The 26,229-nt window shown below is 42.9% G+C and overlaps 2 protein-coding genes across 2 annotated transcripts in view; one reads left to right on the top strand and one right to left on the bottom strand.

Annotated features, from left to right (window-relative positions):
- Positions 1-26,229, top strand: part of INTS11 (integrator complex subunit 11) — a 258,653-nt gene that overhangs the window by 123,378 nt on the left and 109,046 nt on the right. The gene's annotated exons all lie outside the window — the stretch shown is intronic.
- UBE2J2 (ubiquitin conjugating enzyme E2 J2) lies at positions 12,014-19,540 on the bottom strand (the record flags this gene model as incomplete). The annotated part of the gene is made up of 7 exons (XM_079326295.1): positions 19,354-19,540; positions 18,660-18,790; positions 17,418-17,458; positions 16,369-16,471; positions 15,743-15,881; positions 13,644-13,724; positions 12,014-12,340 (listed from the first exon to the last, which is right to left on the bottom strand). Exons 2-7 carry the CDS (start codon positions 18,788-18,790, stop codon positions 12,014-12,016), a joined length of 822 nt encoding a protein of 273 aa, XP_079182421.1. The 5' UTR covers positions 19,354-19,540.

Genomic DNA, 26,229 nt, shown 5'->3' on the forward strand with positions numbered 1-26,229 from the left:
TGATGAAAAATGGGAGTTTGTGTTGAGAAATGGGAGTTTGTGTTGGAAAATAGGAGTTTGTGATGAAAAATGGGGATTTGTGATGAAAAATGGGAGTTTGTGTTGAGAAATGGGAGTTTGTGTTGGAAAATGGGAGTTTGTGTCGAGAAAATGGGAGTTTGTGTTGAAAAATAGGAGTTTGTGATGAAAAATGGGGATTTGTGATGAAAAATGGGAGTTTGTGTTGGGAAAATGGGGGTTTGTGTTAAAAAAATGGGAGTTTGTGTTGAGAAAATGGGAGTTTGTGATGAAAAATGGGAGTTTGTGTTGAGAAAATGGGAGTTTGTGATGAAAAAATGGGAATTTGTGTTGAGAAAATGGGAGTTTGTGATGAAAAAATGGGAATTTGTGATGGAAAAATGGGAGTTTGTGATGAAAAAATGGGAATTTGTGTTGGAAAATGGGAGTTTGTGTTGAGAAATATGGATTTGTGATGAAAAAATGGGAATTTGTGTTGAAAAATATGGATTTGTGTCGAAAAATCTGAATTTGTGTCAAAACTGAATTTGTGTTGAAAAATCGGAATTTGTGTTGAAAAAATGTGATTTGTGTTGAAAAATCGGAATTTGTGGCAAAAAAATCGGAATTTGTGCTGAAAAATGTGAATTTGTGTTGAAAAATGTGAATTTGTTTTGAAAAATATGAATTTGTGTCAAAAAATTGGAATTTGTGTTGAAAAAATTGGAATTTGTGTTGAAAAAATGGGAATTTGTGTCAAAACTGAATTTGTGTTGAAAAATCGGAATTTGTGTCAAAAAATCTGAATTAAGCAGGTCAGGATCAAGGAGCCAGGTGTAAAATCAAGAAAAATCCGGATTTGTGTCCAAAAAAAATCTGAATTTACCGGGTGAGAAAGATCCAAGCAGTCACCAATAAAAAAACTGATTTTTTTCCAAAAAACCCCCCCCAAAATTTACCAGGATCAAGGAGCCAGGTGGGAAATCCTGCAGTGCCAAGAAAAATCAGATTTGTGTCCAAAGAAAATTCAGATTTCAGAAGGATCCAAGTGGATTTGTCTCTTAAAAAAATTCAAAATTCAGAACGATCCAACCAGATTTGTCTCTTAAAAATATCCAAATTTCAGAAGGCTCGAACCAGATTCGTCTGGAAAAAAAATCCAAATTTTAGAAGGATCAAACCCGATTTGTCTCTTAAAAAAAATCCAAATTTCAAAAGAATAAAACCAGCTTTGTCTCCAAAGAAAATCCAAATTCCAGAAGGATCCAGAAGGATTTGTCTCTTAAAAAATTCAAATTTCAGAAGGATCCAACCAGATTTGTCTCTAAAAAAAATCCAAATTTCAAAAGGTTCAAACCAGATTTATCTCCAAAAAAATTCCAGATTTCAGAAGGATCCAAGCAACAGGTTCAAAATCCTCCAGGATGGAATAAAAACTTGAATTTGTGTCCAAAAAAATCCAAATTTCCGACGGATCCGAGCAGCTCCTCGGGCAGAGAAGGCGGAGCTGGGCTGGGATTTGTTTGGAATTCTGGGAGAAGGAGTCGAGTCCGTGGAGTGTCCCAGAGATCCTAAAACCGGTTTTAAAGTCACTCAGCGCCTCCTAAATCCGGCTTGAAACTGGTTTTATTCTGCTCTAAATCCGGCTTGAAACTGGTTTTATTCTGTTCCCAAAATCCGTCTTGAAACTGGTTTTATTCTGCCCTAAATCCGGCTTGAAACTGGTTTTATTCTGCTCTAAATCCGGCTTGAAACTGGTTTTATTCTGCTCTAAATCCGGCTTGAAACTGGTTTTATTCTGCTCCCAAAATCCGGTTTGAAACTGGTTTTATTCTGCCCGAAATCCGGCTTGAAACTGGTTTTATTCTGCCCTAAATCCGGTTTGAAACTGGTTTTATTCTGCTCCCAAAATCCGGTTTGAAACTGGTTTTATTCTGCTCCCAAAATCCGGTTTGAAACTGGTTTTATTCTGCCCGAAATCCGGCTTGAAACTGGTTTTATTCTGCCCTAAATCCGGTTTGAAACTGGTTTTATTCTGCTCCCAAAATCCGGTTTGAAACTGGTTTTATTCTGCCCTAAATCCGGTTTGAAACTGGTTTTATTCTGCTCTAAATCCGGCTTGAAACTGGTTTTATTCTGCTCCCAAAATCCGGTTTGAAACTGGTTTTATTCTGCCCTAAATCCGGTTTGAAACTGGTTTTATTCTGCCCTCAAAATCAGGCCTAAAACCGGTTTTAAAGGCACACAAGGCCTCCAAAATCCACCTTGAAAGTGGTTTAATTCTGCTCCCTAAATCCAGCTTGAAACTGGTTCCACTCTTCCACCCTAAATCCGACTTGAAACTGGTTTTAAAGGCACTTGGTGCCTCCTAAATCTGGCTTGAAACTGGTTTTATTTTGCCAGCAAAATCAGGCCTAAAACTGGTTTTAAAGGCACTTAGCACCTCCTAAATTGAGCTTGAAACTGGTTTTACTCTGCCCCCCAAATCAGGCTTGAAACTGGTTTTAAAGGCGCTCAGACATCCCCTAAATCCGGCTTGAAACTGGTTTTATTCTGTCCCCAAAATCCAGCTTGGAACTGGTTTTAAAGGCACTCAGTGCCCCCCCCCCCCCCCCCCCCCCCCAAATCAGGCTTGAAACCGGTTTTACTCTGTCCCCTTTTCTCCCTCCAAATCGGATTTAAAACTGGTTTCACGCTGCCTCCCTAAATCTGACTTGAAACTGGTTTTAAAGGCGCTCAGCCCCCAGATCGGGTTTGAAACCGGTTTTAAAGGCGCTCAGCCCCCTGGATCGGGTTTCAAACCGGTTTTAAAGGCGCTCAGCCTGCCCTGATCGGGTTTGAAACTGGTTTTAAAGACGCTCAGTCCCCCAGATCGGGTTTGAAACTGGTTTTAAAGACGCTCAGTCCCCCAGATCGGGGTTGAAACTGGTTTTAAAGGCGCTCAGGCCCCCCTGATCGGGTTTGAAACCGGTTTTAAAGGCGCTCAGCCCCCCCGATCGGGTTTCAAACCGGTTTTAAAGGCGCTCAGCCCGCCCTGATCGGGTTTGAAACCGGTTTTAAAGGCGCTCAGGCCCCCCTGATCGGGTTTGAAACTGGTTTTAAAGGCGCTCAGCCCCCTAGATCGGGTTTCAAACCGGTTTTAAAGGCGCTCAGCCCCCCAGATCGGGTTTCAAACCGGTTTTAAAGGCGCTCAGCCCCCTAGATCGGGTTTGAAACTGGTTTTAAAGACGCTCAGCCCGCCCTGATCGGATTTCAAACCGGTTTTAAAGGCGCTCAGCCCGCCCTGATCGGGTTTGAAACCGGTTTTAAAGGCGCTCAGCCCCCCTGATCGGGTTTGAAACTGGTTTTAAAGGCGCTCAGCCACCCCGATCGGGTTTGAAACTGGTTTTAAAGGCGCTCAGCCCCCTAGATCGGGTTTGAAACTGGTTTTAAAAGCGCTCAGCCTGCCCTGATCGGGTTTGAAACTGGTTTTAAAGGCGCTCAGTCCCCTAGATCGGGTTTGAAACTGGTTTTAAAGACGCTCAGTCCCCCAGATCGGGTTTGAAACTGGTTTTAAAGGCGCTCAGCCTCCCCGATCGGGTTTGAAACCGGTTTTAAAGGCGTTCAGCCTCCCCGATCGGGTTTGAAACCGGTTTTAAAGGTCCTGCAGGAAGGCAGCCAAGCGCTGAGCTCGGCTCAGAGCCCTGAGCCCGGCCCGTCCATCCCCTCCGGAATTCTGCGGCTCCGGGGATGGATCCTCATCCTTCCCTCTGGGAATTCCCGGGACCCGCCTTGGAGGGAGGAATCGAAACCCTCACAGCCCAAAAAACCAATCCCAAAAAAACCCCCAATCCCCAAAAAACCCCCAATTCCCAAAAAAACAATCCCCCAAAAAGCCCAATCCCAAAAAAACCCCAAAAAGCCCAATCCCAAAAAAAACAATCCCCCAAAAAACTCCAATCCCAAAAAAACCCCAATCCCCCAAAAAGCTCAATCCCAAAAAACAAATCCCCACAAAAAACAATCCCAGAAACCAGATCCCTCACATCCCAGGAAATAAATCACTCACACCCCAAAAAAACAAATCCCAAAAACCAAATCCCCAAAAAAACCCCAAACCCCTCAAAGCAAATCCCTCACATCCCAACAATTCCTTCGGGGGGAAGCGAAAACTCCGCGGAGTCCGTGAGCAGCAGGTGAAGTTTCCCAAGGATTTTTTTCCTCCTTTCCCGATATTTTTTTTCCTCCTTTCCCGAAGATCTTTCCTCCTTTCCGAGGATTTTTTTCCTCCTTTCCCGAAGATTTTTCTTCCTTTCCAAATGATATTTTTTCCTCCTTTCCCGAAGATTTTTTTCCTCCTTTCCCGATGATTTTTTCCTCCTTTCCCGAGGATTTTTTCCTGCTTTCCCGAGGATTTTTTTTCCTCCTTTCCCGAGGATTTTTTTCCTGCTTTCCCGATGATTTTTTTCCTCCTTTCCCGAAGATTTTTTTCCTCCTTCCTGAGGATTTTTTCCTCCTTTCCCGAGGATTTTTTTTCCTCCTTTCCCGAGGATTTTTTTCCTGCTTTCCCGATGATTTTTTCCTCCTTTCCCGAGGATTTTTTTCCTCCTTTCCCTGTTTTTTCCTGGCTTTTCCCTACGGACGATCCCGGAGCTGTCAGGGCTCAGAACCGCGTGGGTTTCGCATCCCAATCCCCCTGTCCGGGCGCAATTCCAGGCACAATTCCAGGCACAATTCCAGGCTCCTCCCGCTTCTCCTTCCAGCGCTCCTTTCCCCAAGGAGTTTCCATCAACTCCAAGAAAAGGAGAAAGAAAAAAAAAAAGGAATTAAAAAAAAAAAAAAAAGCAGCAGGAGGAGGGCTGGGCTGTAATGAGCTGTCACGCCGCCTCTCCTCACATTCCCATTAAATTCCCAGATAATGGAGCGTGCCGGGAAGATTGGGATCAGTGCTCCGTGCCCTGCCCCCCTCCCCTCCCTCATCCCAAAAAATTCCCTTTTTTTTTTCTTTTTTAGGGAATGAAGCGCTGGAAATGCGAGGCTGGGGATAAACCCCCGGGCAGGATTGTGGATGGGCACAGAATTCCTGATGGGCACAGAATTCCTGCTGGGCATAGAATTCCTGCTGGGCACAGAATTCCTGATGGATTCAGAATTCCTGATGGATTCAGATTTAATTCCTGCTTGATTTCCCAGTTTGGATCAGGCAGAATTCCTGCTTTGATACAGAATTCCTGATGGATTCAGAATTCCTGAAGGATACAGAATTCCCGATGGATTCAGAATTCCTGCTTGATCCCAGTTTAGGAGAGTTTCCTGTTCAATTTTCCCTGTTTTTACCAGTTTGGGGTGTTGCATGTGGAATTTTCCCAGCATGGATTGGGCAGAATTCCTGATGGATTCAGAATTAATTCCTGCTTGATTTCCCAGTTTGGATCAGGCAGAATTCCTGCTTTGATACAGAATTCCTGCTTGATCCCAGTTTAGGGGAGTTCCCTGTTCAATTTTCCCTGTTTTTCCCAGTTTGGGGTGTTCCATGTGGAATTTTCCTAGTTTGGATGGGGCAGAGTTCCCATTTTATTTCCTGATTGGAATACAGCAGAATTCCCGTTTTATTTCCCAGTTTAAACAGAGCAGAATTCCCATTTTATTTCCCAGTTTAAACTGAGCAGAATTCCCATTTTATTTCCCAGTTTGGGATGTTCCATTCCCAGTTTGGATGGGGCAGAATTCCCATTTTATTTCCTGGTTGGAATACAGCAGAATTCCCATTTTATTTCCCAGTTTGGATGGGGCAGAATTCCCATTTTATTTCCTGATCTGGATAGGGCAGAATTCCTATTTTATTTCCCACTTTGGATTGCTCCATATCCAATTTTCCTCCCTGCTCTCATCAGCTGAATTCCTCAAAAAGAACAGAATTCCATAATTTTCCCCCAGCACTTCCCGAGGGATCAAAAAAAAAATTACAGGGGGGTGGATGGGGAGATTCCCATAAAGATTTATGGATCAGGAGAAAAAAAAATTGTGGAGCAGAAGGAAAAAAATTATGAATCAGGAAAAAAAATTTATGGAGCAGGAGGAAGAAATTGTGGATCAGGATGAAAAATTTATGAATCAGGAGGAAAATTTATGAATCAGGAGGAAAAATTTGTGGAACAGGATGAAAAATTTATGAATCAGGAGGAAAAAATTATGGATCAAGAAGAAAAATTCATGGATCAGGTGGAAAAATTTGTGGAGCAGAATGAAAAATTTATGGATCAGGAAGAAAAAAATGTGGAGCACGAAGAAAACTCCGGATCTGCAACTCACGGAAACCGAGCCACAAAATTGAGGAAAAAATTAATTTTTTCCAGTTTTTTTCTGCAACACCTCCAGAAAAAACCTGGAATTTGGGAACAGGCAAATTCCCCCAGGGAAACTCCCCAGCACAGCAAGAGTTAAGAGCAGCTCCCGCCTCCCGCCGCATTCCATGGGCACGACGTGGCTCCCGCGATTTGTTCATAATATTTAACTTTATTTAACTTTATTTAACTTTCCCCGGCGCCTTCCCACACTCCAGGCTGGAATTCCTCAGGTCGGGCGCAGACGAGCCCGGGATTTGTGGGAGCGCCGCCGATGACAATTTAATGGGATCATCCGTCAGAGCCGCGCCACCGGCCAGAAACCGGGAAACGGCTCCAGAGCCAAATCCCGCCTGGAACTGGGGGGAAAAATCCCAAAAAATCATTTTCCCAGTTTGGGGAATCCATCCGGGTTTGGTTCTGGGTTTAATGGGATCATCCGTCAGAGCCGCGCCACCGGCCAGAAACCGGGAAACGGCTCCAGAGCCAAATCCCGCCTGGAACTGGGGGGAAAAATCCCAAAAAATTTGGGAAAATCCATCCGGGTTTGGTTCTGGGTTTAATGGGATCATCCGTCAGAGCCGCGCCACCGGCCAGAAACCGGGAAACGGCTCCGGAGCCAAATCCCGCCTGGAACTGGGGGGAAAAAATCCCAAAAAATTTGGGAAAATCCATCCTGGTTTGGTTCTAGATTTTCCCAGAGTGATCCCAAAAATTCTTTTCCCAATTTGGGAAAACCCGCCTTGGCTTTTGTTCTGCATGCTCCCAGAGGGATCCCAAAATTCCTTTTCCCAGTTTGGGAAAATCCATACGGGTTTGGTTCTAGAGGAGTGGGAAATCATCCCAAAAAATCCTTTTCCCAGTTTGGGAAAATCCATCTAGGTTAGGTTTTGGATTCTCCCAGAGGGATCCCAAAAATCCTTTTCCCAGTTTGGGAAATTCATCCTGGTTTGGTTCTGGATGCTCTTGAAGGGATCCCAAAAATCATTTTCCCAATATGGGAAATCCCTCCTGGTTTGGTTCTGGATTTTCCCAAAGGGATCCCAAAAATCCTTTGGGGAATCCAGCCTGGTTTGGTTCTGGATTTTCCCAGAGGGATCCCAAAAATCCTTTGGGAAATCCATCCTAGTTTTGTTCTGGATTTTCCCAAAGGGATCCCAAAAATCCTTTGGGAAATCCCTCCTAGTTTTGTTCTGGATTTTCCCAAAGGGATCCCAAAAATCCTTTGGGAAATCCCTCCTGGTTTGGTTCTGGATTTTCCCAAAGGGATCCCAAAAATCCTTTGGGAAATCCCTCCTGGTTTGGTTCTGGATTTTCCCAAAGGGATCCCAAAAATCCTTTGGGAAATCCATCCTGGTTTGGTTCTGGATTTTCCCAAAGGGATCCCAAAAATCCTTTGGGAAATCCCTCCTGGTTTGGTTCTGGATTCTCCCAGAGTGATCCCAAAAATCCTTTCCCCAATTTGGGGAATCCCTCCTGGTTTGGTTCTGAATTTTCCCAAAGGGATCCCAAAAATTCTTTTCCCAATTCGGGAAAACCCACCTTGGCTTTCTCCTGGATGCTCCCAGAGGGATCTTAAAAATCCTTTTCCCAATTTTGGAAAATCCATCCAGGTTTGCTTCCAAATTGTCCCAGAGGAATCCCATAAATTCTTTTTGCAATTTTGGGAAAATCCATCCTGGATTTTGTTCTGGATTTTCCCAGAGGGATCCCAAAAACCCTTTTCCCAATTTGAGAAATCCATCCTGGTTTTATCCTGGAGGGGTCGGAAATAATCCCAAAAATCCTTTTCCCAGTTTGGGAAATCCATCCTGGATTTTGTTCTGGATTTTCCCAGAGGGATCCCAAAAATCCTTTTCCAAATTTTAGGAAAATCCATCCAGGTTTGGTTCCAAATTCTCCCAGAGGGATCCCAAAAATCCTTTTCCAAATTTTAAGAAAATCCATTCAGGCTTGGTTCTGGATTTTCCCAGAAGGATCCCAAAAAACCTCTTCCAAATTTTGGGAAAACCCATCCTGGTTTTGTTCTGGATTCTTCCAGAGGGATCCCAAAAATCCTTTTCCCAACTGGATATTTGGGAATTTGGGAATTTCTTCCCTCAGGAATGAAAATTTAAATTGGAGATTTGGGAATTCCTGCCCATGGATGGGATTCAAATCCTTCCAACCTCAAACATTCCAGGAGTTTTTATGTTAATCCCATAAAAATTTATTATCATTAATCCCATAAAATTTATTTTATTAAAAATGTAATTTTGTTTCTGGCAATTCCCACATTCCCAAAGCTCCAGGAATTTTGGGATCTCCTGGGATTTTGGGATCATTCCCAGCTCAGGAAATCCCAAGAATTCCCTAAAATCCCGTTCAGATCCCAAATCCCGACACGGCGGCGCCACCTTGTGGTGAATCCCCAAAAATCCCCAAAATTCCTGGAAAAAAATTTTAAAAAATCCCAAATTCCTCCCACTCTAAATTCAACAGGGCAAAGCTTCCAGCGCTAATTAAGAATTCCTAATTAATCTTAATGAGCCATCTTCATTTCTGGCTTGAATTTCCAGGAATTTGGGAATGTTTGGAGTTTTTGTGGAATTAATTCTTTTTATTTATTTATTTTTGTGTGGTTTTCCTGCTTTTAACAAATCCAATTTTTTTCCCCCCCATGAAAATGGCATCACCTCAGGATTGATTGATAAATTAATCATTAATTACTAATAATTATTAATTATTATCAGCAGCAATGATCCAAAGATATCCCAAAATTTAAAGGGATTATTGGAATTATGGACAAAGAAAAGACATCGAGACATCAAAAGGAAGCTGGAAAAATGAAATAAAAGAATGAAAAATGCTTTTTTTAAAAAAAATCCTTTTATTTAGGAACTGAAATATTCCCAATTCTTCTTCCCAAGGAATTTTTTTCCCCCCCAAAAAAAATTTCACAAAGTCGATTTTTCATGGATGTTTATTATGAATAAACCACATTACAATGGAATTCCCACTCCTTGGAATCTCCAGGAAAAAAAAGGGGGAAAAACTTCCCCCAAAATCCAGGAATTTTTTATTAAAAAAAAAAAAAAAAAAGAAGATTTCTGTGGAAAATAAAAGTCCCAACCTTGAAATTCTAAACTTTTCCAGAAATCCACAAAATTGCAGCTTGGAAAGTCAATTTTTAATTTTTCCTCTTTTTATAAATTTTTTTTTTTGAGGAAGAGAAAAATCAAATTCTGAATTCTCAGGAAAACACAAATCAACCTTCCTTCCCCCCTAAAAAAACAGGAATAAAAATTCCCAAATTTCCTGGAAAATTCCCAATTCCTGGAACCCACAGGGATCCCACAAATGGCACCTGGAATGCTTCAAACCTTCCTCCAAATCCAGAGAATTTTTGGGGTTTAAATATAAAATTTGGGATTTTCTTTCAATAGATGAATTCCTTAAGGAATTTTGGGATTGGAGGCAAAATATTTCCAGAATTCCAGAGGAATTTTGGGGTTTTGATGAGTTGAATTGAAGGTTTTTATTTCAGCAGATCAATCCCAGAGGAATTTTGGGATTGGGATTTGGGGGCAAAATAATTCCAGAATCCCAAATGTATTTTGGGGTTGAGGAGCAAAAATATTTCCAGAATTCCAGAGGAATTTTGGGTTTTTTTCTCCAAGAATTTCAGCAAAACCTGAAGCAGGTTTTGAACCCCCCTGAATTTGGGGTTTTGCCTCTGGCTCTGCAGCAGCTCCTTTGTTATTCCCACTCCAAAAATCAGAATTTTTCCCTTCCCAGGCACTGTTCCCTCCATCCCCAGAGCCCAAAAAAATCAATTTTTGGGACACAAAACGAATTTTGGGACAATGAAATAATTTTTGGGATATGAAACCCATATTAGGGGATAAAAAATCCAATTTTGGGGGACACAAAAACTCATTTTTGAAACAGAAATCAAATTTTTTGGGACACACAAACCATTTGGGGACACAAAACCCCAATTTTGGGACACACAACCCAATTTTGGAACAAAACCACAAATTTAAAGTGGGTCCTAAAAATGCTTTGGGTTCACAACCCAAAACCCAAAATCACAACCCAGAAAGAGCCAAAAGCCCCAAATTTTAACCTGAATTTCCCATTCAATACAAAACTCAACAGAATAAAAATTTACTGAAAGATTTTCAATTTTGAAACCACAGATGGAACTCTACAAATCAAAATGTGTCATCAATAAGGTTTTGACTTCTCAACCCAAAATCCCAACCTAACTCAGAAAGGGCAAAAATCCCAAATTTTCCATCCAAATTTTTTCACTTATCTGGAATTGGAAACTCAGAATAAAAATTTACTGAAGATTTTCCAATTGTCTAAGCACAGATTGAGGAGAACTCTCAAAATCAAAGTGGGTTTCCAAAAATGTTTTGGATTCTCCACCCAAAATCCCACCATGACCCAGAAAGAGCCAAAATCCCCAAATTTTCAACCTAAATTTCCCACTCATCTTGAATTGGAAACTCAACAGAATAAAAATTTACTGAAGATCTTCAACTGGCAAACTAGAAAAGGACTCAAAGTCTTAAAAATGAAGAGTCACCCCAAAAACTCTTTGACTTCTCAACCCAAAATCCCAGGAAGGGCAAAACCCCAAATCCCCCATTCACCAACAACTGAAAACTCAAGAAAATACAAATTTACTGAAGATTTTCCAATTCCAAACCACAGATGGAGCCAAACTCTACAAACAAAGGATTTCTCCTCCAAATCTTTGACTTCTCAACCCAAAATCCCAGGAAGGGCAAAACCCCCAATTTTTTGACCCAAACCCCCCATTTATCCACAACTGAAAACTCAAGAAAATACAAATTTACTGAGGATTTTCCAATTGTCAAACCACAGATGGAGGAGAACTCAAAGCCTTAAAAATGAAGAGTCACCCCAAAAATGCTTTGACTTTTCAACCCAAAATCCGACCATGACCCAAGAAAAGCCAAAACCCCAAATTCCCCATTCACCAACAACTGAAAACTCAACAAAATACAAATTTACTGAAGATTTTCCAATTCCAAACCACAGATGGAGCCCAACTCTACAAACTGAATCAATAAAATGAAGACTCAACCCAACAACTTTGGGAAGTTTTGACTTTTCAACCCAAAATCCCAGGAAGGGCAAAACCCCCAATTTTTTGACCCAAACCCCCCATTCACCAACAACTGAAAACTCAACAAAATACAAATTTACTGAAGATTTTCTGATTTCCAAACCACAGATGGAGCCCAACTCTACCAACCAACTCCAACTCTTAGACTTCTCAACCCAAAATCCCAGGAAGGGCAAAACCCCCAATTTTTTGACCCAAACCCCCCATTCATCCACGACTGAAAACTCAACAAAATACAAATTTACTGAAGATTTTCTGATTTCCAAACCACAGATGGAGCCCAACTCTACCAACCAACTCCAACTCTTAGACTTCTCAACCCAAAATCCCAGGAAGGGCAAAACCCCCAATTTTTTGACCCAAACCCCCCATTCATCCATGACTGAAAACTCAACAAAATACAAATTTACTGAAGATTTTCTGATTTCCAAAGGGCAGGTGGAGCCCAACTCTCCCAACCAAAGGCCCTCTCAGCCTTGTGACCCCCCCCAGCCCCAGCCTCCCTCCCTGGAGCCCCCCAGGCCAGGGGGTGGCTGCTCTGGGCTGTCCCTCACTCCTGGGCTATGCTCCTCAGCACGTACTTGACTGTGTAGGCGAAGGCGGCGAAGCCCACGATGACAAACAAGTTCGCCAGGGCTCCCCCCAAGAGTCCGTGGTTCCTGTGGGGCTGCTGCAGCCCCCCAGGGTGCCCCTGCAGCCCCCCAGGGTGCCCCTGAAGCCCCCCAGGGTGCCCCTGCAGCCCCCCAGGGTGCCCGTTCAGCAGCGCGTGCCCGTTGTGCCCAAAGTGAGCGTCGCCGTCCGGAACCACGTCGGGCAGGGGCAGAGAGGGAGGTCTGGAGCTCAGCTCCTCCTGGGCTTTCTGCTTTTGTTTCATTTCCTGGGGAGAAGAAGAGAAAATGGAATGGGAAAGTGGAATTTGGGGTGATTGGGGTGCACAGAGAAAGAGAAAATTCAATGGTGAGAAATCGGGATGGTTTGGGTTCTTTCGTTTGATTTCCGGCACGGGGAACTGGAATTGGGGTGATTTGGGAGGTTTTGATTGGTTTCCTGCACAGAAAAAGAGAAAATTCAATGATGAGAAGTGGAAATTTGGATGGTTTTGTTTGATTTCCTGGAAAAGAGAGAAGAACATTGGGGTGATTTGGGTGGTTTTGTCTGATTTCCTGCACAGAAAAAGAGAAAATTCAATGATGAGAAACTGGAATGGTTTGGGTTCTTTCATTTGATTTCCTGCATAGGAACTGGAATTGGGGTGATTTGGGTGGTTTTGATTCATTTCCTGCACAGAAAAAGAGAAAATTCAATGGTGAGAAGTGGAAATTTGGATGGTTTGGGTGTTTTTCTTTGAGCTCCTGCACAGAAAAAGAGAAAATTCAAGTATGAGAAACTGGAATGGTTTGGGTTCTTTCATCTGATTTATTGCATAAAAAACTGGGATTGAGATGATTTGGGTGTTTTTGACTTTCTGCACAGGGAAAGAGAAAACTGAATGATGAGAAGTGGAAATTTGGATGGTTTGGGTGTTCTAGTTTGATTTCCTGGAAAAGGGAGGAGAAAATTGGGGTGATTTGGGTTCTTTTGTTTGATTTCCTGCATGGGGAACTGGATTTGGGGTGATTTGGGTGTGGAATTTGGGGTGGTTTGGCTGTTTCTGTTTGCAGAGCTGAAAAGAAAAGTGAATGGAAGAGAAAATTGGGATTATCTGGGTGTTTTTGGTTGATTTCCTGCATGGGAAACTGGAATTTGGATCATTTTGGGTGGTTTTGGTTGAGTTCCTGCATGGGAAACTGGAATTTGGATCATTTTGGGTGTTTTTGGTTGAGTTCCCACATGGGGAATTTGTGGTGATTTGGGGGATTTTGTTTCATTTCCTGGAAAAGGGGAGAGAATTCAAAGAGAGAATTCCAAAGTGAGAAAGGAAAATGGATCTTAAACCAGAATTCCTTTAAGAACAGGAATTCTGAAATCCTACACAGCTCATGGAAAAAGGAAAAAAAACTGGGAAAAAATCTCTTTTCCTCCAAATTCCTGCAGTTTTTACTCTGTGTGAAAGAATTAAAACCTTTCCCAAGGTTTTACAAAATGAACAAATCAAATCAAATCCAGTCTGGGGGAAGCTGAGTTGATTTTTTTTTTTTAATTTGGAATAAATAATGAATAAATAATTAATATTTCCTTACCTCCACCACTTCAGGAAAGAGTTCACAGAAGACTTTATCTTTTAAATTAAATGCTAAGCTCTGTGCAGCCAGCTGCCTTTTCTGGGAAAAAAAAAACAAAAACCAAACAGATTTCTCAGTAATTTAATGAAAATTCAATTAATTTATTTCAATTCCACACCTGATTTCCCACAAGAATGGTGCAAACCTCAGGCAAGGGATTTTTAACATTTCAAACATCAAATATGTGAAGATTTTTCACTAAAATTGATTTTTATAAGCAGAAATTTTGTTCATTTTTTTATCCTGTGGGGTCTTTTAGTGAATTTTAATTCTCTAAAATTGATGTTTTGTTGATCCTTGTGGGATCAAGGAAAAAGGGCTGGAAAAAGGAAACAAATCCCAGCCAGGCTCCATCCTGAATTCCCCTAAATCCCCCAAATCCCATAAACTCCCTAAATCCTCTGAACCCCCTGAACTCCCTGAATTCCCCTAAACCTCCTGAATTCCCTGAATCTCCTAAATCCCCTGAACCCCCTCAATCCTCTGAACCTCCTGAATTCCTTCAATTCCCTTGAACCCCCTGAATTCCCTAAATTCTCTGAACTCCCTGAATCCTCTGAACCCCCTAAATCTCCCCTGAACTCCCTGAATTCCATGAATTCCCCAAATCCCCTAAACTCCCTGAATTCCCTAAATCCCATAAATTCCCTAAATCCCCTGAACCCCCTAAATCCCCTCAACCCCCTGAATTCCCTGAACCCCCTGAATTCCCTGAATTCCTTGAATCCACCTGAATTCCCTAAATCCCCTCAACCCCCTGAATTCCCTGAATCCTCTGAACCCCCTAAACTCCCTAAATTCCCTCAATCCTCTGAACCCCCTGAATTCCTTGAATCCACCTGAATTCCCCAAATCACCTGAACCCCCTGAATCCTCTGAACCCTCTGAATTCCCTGAATCCCCTGAACCCCCAAATTCCCTGAATTCACTCAATCCTCTGAACCCCCTGAATTTCCCTGAAGCCCCTGAATCCACCTGAATTTCCCAAATTCCCTAAATTCCCCAAATCCCCTAAACCCCTTGAACCCCCTAAACCCCCTGAATTCCCTAAATCCCCTGAACTCCCTAAACCCCCTCAACCCCCTGAATTCCATGAATCCACCTGAATTCCATGAATCCACCTGAATTCCATGAATCCACCTGAATTCCTTGAATTCCCCTGAACCCCCTGAATCCACCTGAATTCCCCAAATTCCCTAAACTCCCTAAATTCTCTGAACCCCCTGAATTCCCCTGACTCCCCTAAACTCCCTGAATTCCCCTAAATCCCCTGAATCCATTTGAATTCCCTGAATCCTCTGAACCCCCTGAATCCCCTAAACTCCCTGAACCTCCTGAATCTCCCAAATCCCCTGAACCTCCTGAATCCTCTGAACCCCCTGAATCCCCTAAACTCCCTAAATTCCCTCAATCCTCTGAACCCCCTGAATTTCCTGAACCCCCTGAATCCCCTGAACCTCCTGAATCTCCCTAATTCCCTAAACCCCCTGAATCCTCTGAATCCCCTGAACCCCCTCAATCCTCTGAACCCCCTGAATTTCCTGAACCCCCTGAATTCCCTGAATCCCCTGAACCTCCTGAATCTCCCAAATTCCCTAAACCCCCTGAATCCTCTGAATCCCCTGAATCCTCTGAATCCCCTGAATCCTCTGAACCCCCTGAATCCCCTAAACTCCCTAAATTCCCTCAATCCTCTGAACCCCCTGAATTTCCTGAACCCCCTGAATCCCCTGAACCTCCTGAATCTCCCTAATTCCCTAAAATCCCTGAATCCTCTGAATCCCCTGAACCCCCTGAATCCTCTGAACCCCCTGAATCCCCTAAACTCCCTGAACTTCCTGAATCTCCCAAATTCCCTAAACCCCCTGAATCCTCTGAATCCCCTGAATCCCCTAAACTCCCTAAATTCCCTCAATCCTCTGAACCCCCTGAATTTCCTGAACCCCCTGAATTCCCTGAATCCCCTGAACCTCCTGAATCCTCTGAACCCCCTGAATCCCCTAAACTCCCCTCAATCCTCTGAACCCCCTGAATTCCCCTGAACCCCCTGAACTCACAGTGAACTCAGAGGTCTCAATGCTGCCCAGGGTGGGTCCTTTCTCCACCATGAAGCTCAGCAGCCCTGTCAGGATGGTGGAGACTGACCAGGCTGGGTTCCAGGTGTCAGGGTGGAAATCCGTGATGGACAGACACAGCCTGGCCAAAAAAAAGGGAAAAAAGGGAAAAAAATGCCAGGAGCAGAGATTTGGGATGGGACAGACACAGACAGGGGGAAAAAAAAGGGAAAAAAGGGAAAAAAATGTCAGGAGCAGAGATTTGGGATGGGACAGATACAGACAGGGGGAAAAAAAAGGGAAATAAAAGAAATAAGGGAAAAAAAACCCTCCCAGGAATCAGGGTGGAAATCTGTGATGGACAGACACAGACTGGTCAAAAAAAAAAGGGAAAAAGGGAAAAAAATCCCAGGAGCAGAGATTTGGGATGGGACAGATACAGACAGGGGGGGAAAAAAGGGAAAAAAAAGGGAAAATAAGAAAAAAAGCCAAACAGGAGCAGAGATTTGGGATGGGACAGACAGAACCTGGCCAAAAAACAAAAAGGAAAAAAGGAAAAAAACCCCAGAACAGGATTTGGGGTGGGACAGAGGGGCCATGGAAGGTTTTGGGTGTTTTGGGGTTTTTACCTTGTGTTGCATTTGAATCTTCCATTGGGTGTGATCATATAAATACTGGGAGGTTTGAAAGGGAATTCTCGAGGGAATATTAATTTTCCATGGTAATATCCACCTGCAAATCAGCCCAGAATGGGGTAAATTTATTGTATTAAAGATATTAAATTCTATATAATAAGTATAAGAATCAATAAATATAAATATTCATATATAAACATATGTTATATAATACATTAGAGCATATAACAAAAATATAAACTGTAAATAAATACATACAAATATATAATTAAACAAATATAAACTTATATTTAATAAAAATAAATTCCCACTCCAGTTCCCATCCTCAATTCCAATACTTTTTTCCTTCCCCTAAAATTCTCCAAAAATGGGTTAAATAAACTATATTAATTCAATTAAATAAATATACTGAGCTATATTTAATAAATATTTCCCACTCCAATTCCCAATTCCAATGTTTTTTTTCCTTCTAAAATCCCAAAATGGGTTAAATAAATTATGATAATGACATTAAATATATATATTGAATTATATTAATTCCCATCCTCAATTCCTCTGCTTTTTTTCTTCTCCTAAACTACTCAAAAATGGGTTAAATAAATTATGTTAATGATATTAAATATATATATTGAATTATATTAATTTCCATTCTCAATTCCTCTGCTTTTTTTCTTCTCCTAAACTACTAAAAAATACATTGAATAAATTGTATTTAATATATACATTAAATTATATTTACTGAATAACTCTCACCCCAATTTCCATCACTAATTCTTCTGCTTTATTTCACCTAAACTTCCCAAAAATTGATTAAATAAAAAATTTTAATCTCAGTTGACTGAGAACATTTTTGCTGTAAAATGTGAATTTTTGGCATTATCTGTCACAAATTCAAGATTTGCTGTAAAACATTAAAAATATTGATATTAATTGAGTTCAAGCTATATTTTATTTTATTAAAGCTGTTGAGAAAATGAATGATTCCCTGTTTTTCCTTCTCTCTGGCAATTTTTGGAGCTGTTTTGGTGAATTCCTGGATTTACCTTCATAGGGGGTGAGCTCTGGCCCTCGTACCACGTAGTGCCTGAAACAGGGAGGGAACAAAATCCCCAAAATTGAGAGTTCAGCCCAGCCACGGGTTCCTCCAGCCCCCATCCCAAATTCCATCCCAAATTCCATCCCAAAATTGAGAGTTCAGCCCAGCCACGGGTTCCTCCAGCCCCCAGAGAGAGAGAGAGAGCTGAGAGCCTGGGACCTGCTCAGCCAGGAGTGAAGAACCATCCCAGCCCAAATTCCATCCCAAATTCCCATCATCCCATCCCAAATTCCATCCCAAATCCCAGCCCAAATCCCATCCCAAATTCCATCCCCAATTCCCATCATCCCATCCCAAATTCCTATCCCAAATTCCCACCCCAATTCCCCACTCCCATTCCCTGCTCCCACCCCAATCCCCAATTCCCCACTCCCATTCCCAACTCCAATCTCACTCCAATTCCCAATTCCATTCCCCAATCTCCCCCCATTCCCCATTTCTCACTCCCACCCCATTCCCCATTCCCCACCCCATTTCCCAATTTTTACTCCCACCCCATTCCCACCCCCATTCCCCATTTCTCACTCCCACCCCATTCCCCAATTTTCACTCCCACCCCATTTCCCATCCCCCCCCAATCCCCATTCCCCATTCCCCACCCCATTCCCCCCCAATCCCCATTCCCCATTCCCCACCCCATTCCCCATTTCTCACTCCCACCCCATTTCTCATTCCCACCCCATTTCCCAATTTTCACTCCCACCCCATTTCCCATCCCCCCCAATCCCCATTTCCCATTCCCCACCCCATTCCCCATTCCCCATTTCTCACTCCCACCCCATTCCCCAATTTTCACTCCCCCCCATTCCCCATTTCTCACTCCCACCCCATTTCCCATTCCCCATCCCCCCTCCATTCCCCATTCCCCATTCCCCACCCCATTTCCCAATTTTTACTCCCACCCCATTTCCCATTCGCCCCCCAATCCCCATTTCTCACTCCCACCCCATTCCCCATTCCCCATCCCCCCCCATTCCCCAATCCCCATCCCCCCCATTCCCCATTCCCCATCCCCATTCCCCATCCTCCCCCCATTCCCCATCCCCCCCCCAATCCCCATTCCCCATTCCCCATTCCCCATCCCCCCCCATTCCCCATCCCCCCCATTCCCCAATCCCCATTCCCCATCCCCCCCCCATTCCCCATTCCCCATTCCCCCCCCCCCCATTCCCCATCCCCCCTCCCCCACCATTCCAGGATGTTGGAGGGCAGGGGCTCAGCACAGATATAAGGCACTGGATCCTTTTTGATCCTCAGGTAATCCTGTTTCAGCCTCTGCGTGGCCGTGGTCGGGGCTCTCTTATTGCTGCTGCTGCTCATCTAATCAGCAAAATCATTAATTCCTTAATTAGTGTTTGTATTAGCAATTAATAAAGGGGAGGAAAAAAGGAGAGGAAAAGAGGGACTGAAAGGGAGAGGAAAAAAAGGAGAAAAAAAAAAGGGATAAATGGAGGATTAAAAGGGAGAAGAAGAAAAGAGGAAATTGAGGGAGGGAAAGAGAAAGAGAAAGGAGAGAAGGAGAAAAACGGGAAAAGGGGAAGAAATAAAAAAGGGGAGAGGTAAGGAGGGAGGGAAAGGAAAAGGGGAGAGAGGGGGGAAAAGAGGAATCAGAGAGAGAGAAAAGGAGAGATTGAAAGAGAGAGGGAAGGTGGGAAAAAGGGGGAAGGAAGGAGAAACAGAGATGGGAAAAGGAGGAGAAGGGCAGAGAGAGGGAGACAGCAAGGCAGCCCAAGGAAATGAGGGACCGAAAGAGAGAAGGGGAAGGTGGAAATGGGAAGGAGAGAGAGAAATAGAGAGAAATGGGGAAAGAGGAGGAGAAGGGCAGAGGGGGGAGACAGCAAGGCAGCGCGCCCGTCCCGCCCCGCTCGCCGGGCCCCGCTCACCTCTCCGCGGCCGCCAAGCCCCGGGCGGCCCCTCCTGCCCGCGGCCGAGGGAGGGAGGGAGGGAGGAGGGAAGGAGGCGGGCGGGGAGCGGCGGCCGGGCCGCGATGGCGGCGCAGCGGGCGGCACGGGCAGCGGCGGCCGCGGCTCCCTCAGGGCTCCTGCCAAGATGGCGGCGCGGGGCGGCGCTTCCGGCAAGGAGAGGGCGGCGCTTCCGGGGCTCGCGCTGGTTTCACTTCCGCTTCCGGTGCTGCCGTGGCGGGAACGCTGAGGGGAGCGCGCGCTGTGTCGCGACATAAAGCGATAAAAAAAAAAATCGCGATAAAAAATCGCGATGGCGGCACATCCCGAGCGGGAAGGGAGCGCAGGATGGTCCAGAGCACGCCAACAATCCCAGCTGGGTGTTATAAATGAGAAACAAAAGTGTCGATATTCCACAAAATTTATATTGCTTTATTTTATATAGACAGAGTGAGGGGTCGCTTGGTTTGCAGCTCCCTTTTTTTTTTTTTTTATGTAGTAATCAATAATTATTATTTTGTTCTGGTAATTCTGCAAGGTAAGAAGTGGTGGGCAAAGAAAGTTCCAAATTTCCGTGGGACAGCTCTGGGTCATAGAACCATCAAAAAACATAAAAAAACCGAATAAAGATAAAAAACAGAAAAAATGGGAATTCTGATCTTTAGCAGAGAGTTTGTGATTGATCACACAAAGGCAGGAAATCTGATTCTGCAAAAAAATTTCTTCAGACTTATGGAAAACACTTTTATTTTCTTTTACAAGCTGATACACTCAATATTCATAAAATGAGGATTTAAACAGAGTGGGTTTAATTAAATATTTCCCTTTATCTCGCTCTGTGTTCTCATTTTAAGTATTCTGGTTTATACAAACTCCAAAAGTTTTATGATTAACAGCAATTATTTATCAATTATCACGCTGGGCACGGCAGCAGCACCCGAACTTTGGTTGTGACAGATCCTGAGGGAAAAGAGACAAAATTAATAAAAATAAAATTAAAAAGTGCAGTGGGTTGGAGTGAGGCCTTGTGTGGGGAGCAAACTCACCTCTCCAAAAAATTCCAAATTTCAGATTCTCTACCAGGACCTTCCAGGGATGAGATTTTTTTGGGAATTCTCTGCCAGGACCTTCCAGAGATGAGATTTTTTTGGGAATTCTCAACCAGGGCCTTCCAGATATGAGATTTTTTTGGGGAATTCTCTACCAGGACCTTCCAGAGATGACATTTTTTTGGGAATTCTCTACCAGGACCTTCCAGAGATGACATTTTTTTTGGGAATTCTCTACCAGGACCTTCCAGATATGAGATTTTTTTTGGGGAATTGTCAACCAGGACCTTCTAGAGATGAGATTTTTTTGGGAATTCTCTACCAAGACCTTCCAGGGATGACATTTTTTTGGGAATTCTCTACCAAGACCTTCCAGGGATGACATTTTTTTGGGAATTCTCTGCCAAATATGGAATTTTTTGGTTAATAAAGCGAGCCCGGGGGGTTTGGGCTCTCCCAGTCAATTCCTGCAGCTGCCAATGAATCCAGAATGTTCCACCTGAACCCTTGCAGATCCCAGGGCTGGATCCTACTTTGGAATTACCTCCAGCAGCACTGAAATATTTCCAGATGTTTCTTTTCCCAAGCCACAGCTCCTCCCCTGAGGCATCCCCTGCATCCAGAGGAACATTCCCAAATTTTGGAACCTCACTCCCTTTGCCATTCCCAACTCCGCTTCCATGGGAGGAGATGGGGGAATCCTCCAGCTGGAAAACACGGAGTCACAGCTGGAAAACAGCTGGATTCATCCCAAAAAAAACCCCCAAACCCCAAACCTTTGTCAGGTGAGCAGAGGAACGCCACAGGCCTTGTGCAATCCCAAGTTTTAATTAGGATTTGCTAACGAGGCTTTGCCCTTGCGCACTCGGCTCCTGTTTCTTCATCTCCTCCCTGCCTGGGTGCCAGGTTGGGGTTCCTTTTCCTCCTGGAATTCCTGGGTTTGATGAACCCCTGGGAATATTTGGGAATCACCTTTGAAACCAGCACTTCTTCTCCACCTCCAGGAGTTGGATTTGCTGCCTGCAGGATTTTTGTTTGGCCTCAGGATGATGTGTGACCTTCCAGGATGGCTTCACCTTGCACCTCCACCCAGCAGCGAGCTCCTGCTCTTCTCCAGGCTCTGATCTCCCCCCAAAAAATTCCCCAATTCCTGAAAATTCTTGCTGGATCTGATCACAAAGCTGATTAAAAAACCAATCCAGGATCTGGAAATATTCAGGATTCCAGCGGGTGGCGGATCTGATGAAGAGCCGTGAGGAAGAAAAACAGGAACAGGAAGAGAATCCCAAAAAAAAAAACCCCAAAAAAACCAAAATCCAGGAATTGTTATTCCAGAGGGATGCCAGGAGCAGCTCAGCCAGGTGAGTGAGTGGAAATGAATGCAGGATTTTAACCCTGTGCACCCAGGGCAGGGCTGACGTGGAGCCAGCTCATTCCAAAGTGATAATTAAGGAATATTTCCACGCTGGTAATTAGCAGATTATTCATGTGCAGGTGAAGGATTTGCCAAGGAGTTTTATTTTGGAAAATTGGGGGATAAAAGTGTGACCAGAGGAGCCCAGCATGGGTTAAGGGGTGTTGACCTTCAGCAGGTTTGGCAACGTTGGGACAAGCAGAGACATCCCAAATCTGCAGGAATCTGGGAGGAATTCCAGAGAAATCCCCCAGCCAGCACAGAAAAAAAACAATTCTGGGATTCTCAAAGGGAAAAAAAAATGGAATTCAGGGATTTCCAGAGGAAATCTTGGTGTGCAGAGCTCCACTGATATTCCAGGAGAGGAGGAAAACATCCAGAAAATGCAGAAATTCAGCAGAAAAAGCAATTCTGGGATTCCCAGAGGAAAAAAAAAGAAGTTCAGGGATTACCAGAGGGGAAAAAAAAACAATTCAGGGATTCCCAGAGATAAAAAAAAAGAAGTTCAGGGATTCCCAGAGGGAAAAAAAAAACAATTCAGGGATTCCCACGGGAAAATTTGGAGTGCAGGACTCCAGTGATATTCCAGGAGAGGAGGAAACATCCAGAAATGGGAGGAATTCAGCACTAAAAGCAATTTAGGGATTCCCAGAGAGAAAAAAAGAGGAATTCAGGTATTCCCTGAAGAAAATAATAAAAAAAAAAAGCAATTCAGGGACTCCCAGACATCCAGGAAAATGCAGGAATTCAGCAGAACAAGTAATTCAGGGATTCCCTGAGAAAAAAACAATTTCAGGAGCTCCCAGACATCCAGAAAATGGGATTCCCAGAGGAAAATGGGATCCCCAGAGGAAAATGGGATCCCCAGAGGAAAAAAAGCAATTCAGGGATTCTCACACACCCAGAAAATGCAGGAATTCAGCACAAAAAAAACCAATTAAGAGATTCCCAGACACCCAGAAAATGCAGGAATTCAGCAGAACAAGTAATTCAGGGATTCCCTGAGGGAAAAAAAAAAAAAAAAAAAAGCAATTCAGGGATTCTCACACAGCCAGAAAAATAAATGCAGGAATTCAGCAGCACTTTTAGGATCAGGGGGAGGATGTGAATGAAGCAACATCTGGAAAGTCTCCAGGGCAGGCTCTGCCTCCTGAAACAACAGAAATTCTGAATTCTGCCCAACAGGAATTCCAAATTTTCCTTCCAGAGGTTTGGGAGAGCAGAGAAGCAACCCCGAGGAAATTCCTGCCCCTGGGAATTTGGGGAGGCTGAGGAAGGAAAAAAAAAAAAAAAAAAAAAACAGAGGAGAGAAAATTCCTGAGAGGAAAATTGGGCTGAGGTAAGAGGAGAGAAAATCTGGGAAGGGGTGATGTGAGTTTAGCCCAGCTTTGCTAAAACCGAGATTAAAGTGGCTGCAGAAACCTTCCCCAGGGCAGGATTTAATCCTCCTCCACATCCCAAACTCTGCTGGAACGAGGAGATGCCCAGAGCTGGATTTTTTCATTCCCAATCCTGAGGAAAAAGTGGGAATCTCTTGGAAAATGCTGCAGAGGAAAATCAGGAAATTGTGAGAGAGGAGGAGGATTTGGAACAGAGGCAGAAAAATTCATCCTGAGGAGAGTTTGTGTGGTCACTGAGCAGCAAATTGCCAGGAAAAGCTGCTGGAAAATTGGGATTTTTTGGGGATTTTTCTGGTGTCTTTCCAGGTGAGTTTTCATTTTATATTCCAGCATTAAAAATTTGGTTTTATGTTCTCAGATTTTCTTGGGAAAATCCTGCAGGAATGAGAGGTTGGGATGAGCTCAGGTGGGATTTTCACTCCTCTGCTCAGTCAGAGCCTCCTCTGTTCTTTTTTGGGGCATTTTCAGTGAAACTGTTTTAATATGAAAATATTTAATATTGGCAAAATATTTTAATATTTGAGTTCGAAAGGATGAGCCATCCCTGAGCTTCTCCAGGTGAATCTTTTTCACTCAAGCCTCCCCAAAACATTTTTTCATGTGTGAAGAAATATTGAAGAATTTTTAAAAAATGATTGTTTGGCAAAAGATTTCCCTGATTTCATTTCTTGAGTGCATCTCACAAGGAATGTGAATTTACTGAGTCACTTTTAGGTGAAGGAGCTGAAATCTCCTTTCTGCCTGCAGGGAAATCCTTGTGACTCTGACTGATTTTTGGCATCTTTTCATCATTTTCATGATTTCATATTTATTTCTGTTTCATTGTAGCATCCAACTGAGCCTGTCAAATAAATATTTTAATGCATAATAATAAAATAATAATCAGCTGTAGAGCCAAGGGCAGAGTTTGCACAGTTCAAAACGGCAAAATTCCTTTTTTTCCCCAAATTTTTTTCAAATTTTTCTTTACTTCTACTGCTTTTATCAATTAAATAGGATGTGATCCCATAAATATCAACAAATTAAATTTTCCCAGTGGGAAAAGGAACCTCCTGGACATGTCCAGAGTTGCTGCTCCTCAGGACACACTAAACATTTCCTCCTCCCTTACAAACCCTAATCAACATTTCCAGCCTTACTCAGAATTTCTAATTACAGCCCTGCAAACCCCACGGGACTTTCTCAGGACTCTTATCTCCAAAATCTCTACATTAAAAAAAAAAACAAAAAAACCAACCACATTTTTAAGCAGCAAAGGAATTTTTTTTCCCCCTTTCTCTCCCAGTTCAGGACTCACAAAAAATCAACCAACAGAACTGTTTTGTTGTGTTTTTTTTTTTTTTTTAAGTGATAACAATCCAGTTTTTTTCCCCCACTATTTCCTGCAGGAAAAAAAAAACAAAAAACAATTCCTGGAGGAAATTCTGCGAGGATTTTTCCAGGGTGCTGCCAGTGTGAGGCAACAGGAGCTCCTTGTGCAATAATTCCATTGTCAGGGGTTGATTGTTGCATTTTTCCATTGCACAATGGGGTGAAGAGAGAAGGAAGGGTGGGGGACAGACATGACAGAATGAGGTTCCCAGTGCTGGCAGGTTTTATTTTTTTTTTTTTTTTTTTAATGAGATTTTACCTAATTAACTGGTCACACGGCTCTTTGTTCAGCTTGGTTTATTTTTGTAAAAAAATTTCTAAAGCAATGACATCATTTAAAGTTTGAATTTCGAAATTTAAGCCAAGTTCCAGGTGTGTTTTGTGAATTTTGAAATTGCCTTTTAATATTAAAGAGGAGTAGAATGAAGGAATAACAGCTTGTTAATAGGATTTGGATCTTTTCAATAATGTTTTAAAAATTTAAGAAGAATTCTGCTTGTTTTGGGGTTCCTGGAGGAAAATCCAGAATAAATCAAGCGTAAATAGGATTGAAATCAGTCAGAGTCAGGGGAGTTTTTCTCCCTTCACCTTTGTCCTTTCTCCTTCTTTTTGAACCAAATTCCACAAGAAATTTCCTTTTTTTTTTTTTTTCTGCAAACACTGATATTTCACAGCTTCCAGTGGGAGAGAAAACCCCATTTGGAAAATCAGGCTCCAAACTTTATCTGGATTCCAAATATTCCTATTTTTACATTTAAAAACTTCCTTCGAATCTGTTTTCCGCACGGGAAAGCATAAAATAATTAAATTTTGGGATTGGGATTGGATATTCTTGGAGAAGCAGGAGGAAATCCACACTGAGGAATGAAATTCCTCAAGCACACTTCAATGGCTCAAATTCCCTGGGATCCTACCAGGCTCTGGAAAACGAGGAAAGAAGGCAGAAAAATCATCCAAAGATGGGAAAATCCAGAGTGGGAAGAAAGATTGTCCTTAAATGGGAAAATCCAGAGTGGGAAAGAAGAAAGATCTTTTCTAGATGGGAAAATCCAGAGTGGGAAGGACAGAGATCCTCCCTGGATGGGAAAATCCTGAGTGAGAAGGAGAAGGATCCTCCCTGGATGGGAAAATCCAGAGGGAAAAGGACAAAGATTCTCCCTAAATTGTAAAATCCAGAGTGGGAAGAAGAAATATTGTCCCTAAATGGGAAAATCCAGAGGGAGAAGAAGAAAGATCCTCCAAAATCCAGAGTGAGAAGAAGAAATATTGTCCCTAAATATGAAAATCCAGAGTGGGAAGGACAAAGATCCTCCAAAATGCAGAGTGAGAAGAATAAATATTGTCCCTAAATGGGAAAATCCAGAGTGAGAAGAAGAAAGATCCTCCAAAATCCAGACTGGGAAGAAGAAATATTGTCCCTAAACATGAAAATCCAAAGTGAGAAGAAGAATTATTGTCCCTAAATATGAAAATCCAGAGTGGGAAGAAGAAAGTTGTCCCTAAATATGAAAATCCAGAGTGAGAAGAAGAAAGATCCTCCAAAATCCAGAGTGAGAAGAAGAAATATTGTCCCTAAACATGAAAATCCAGAGTGGGACGAAGAAAGTTGTCCCTAAATATGAAA

The sequence above is a fragment of the Erithacus rubecula genome (assembly GCF_903797595.1).
Source record: "Erithacus rubecula genome assembly, chromosome: 24".
In the NCBI taxonomy this organism is placed as follows: domain Eukaryota; kingdom Metazoa; phylum Chordata; class Aves; order Passeriformes; family Muscicapidae; genus Erithacus; species Erithacus rubecula.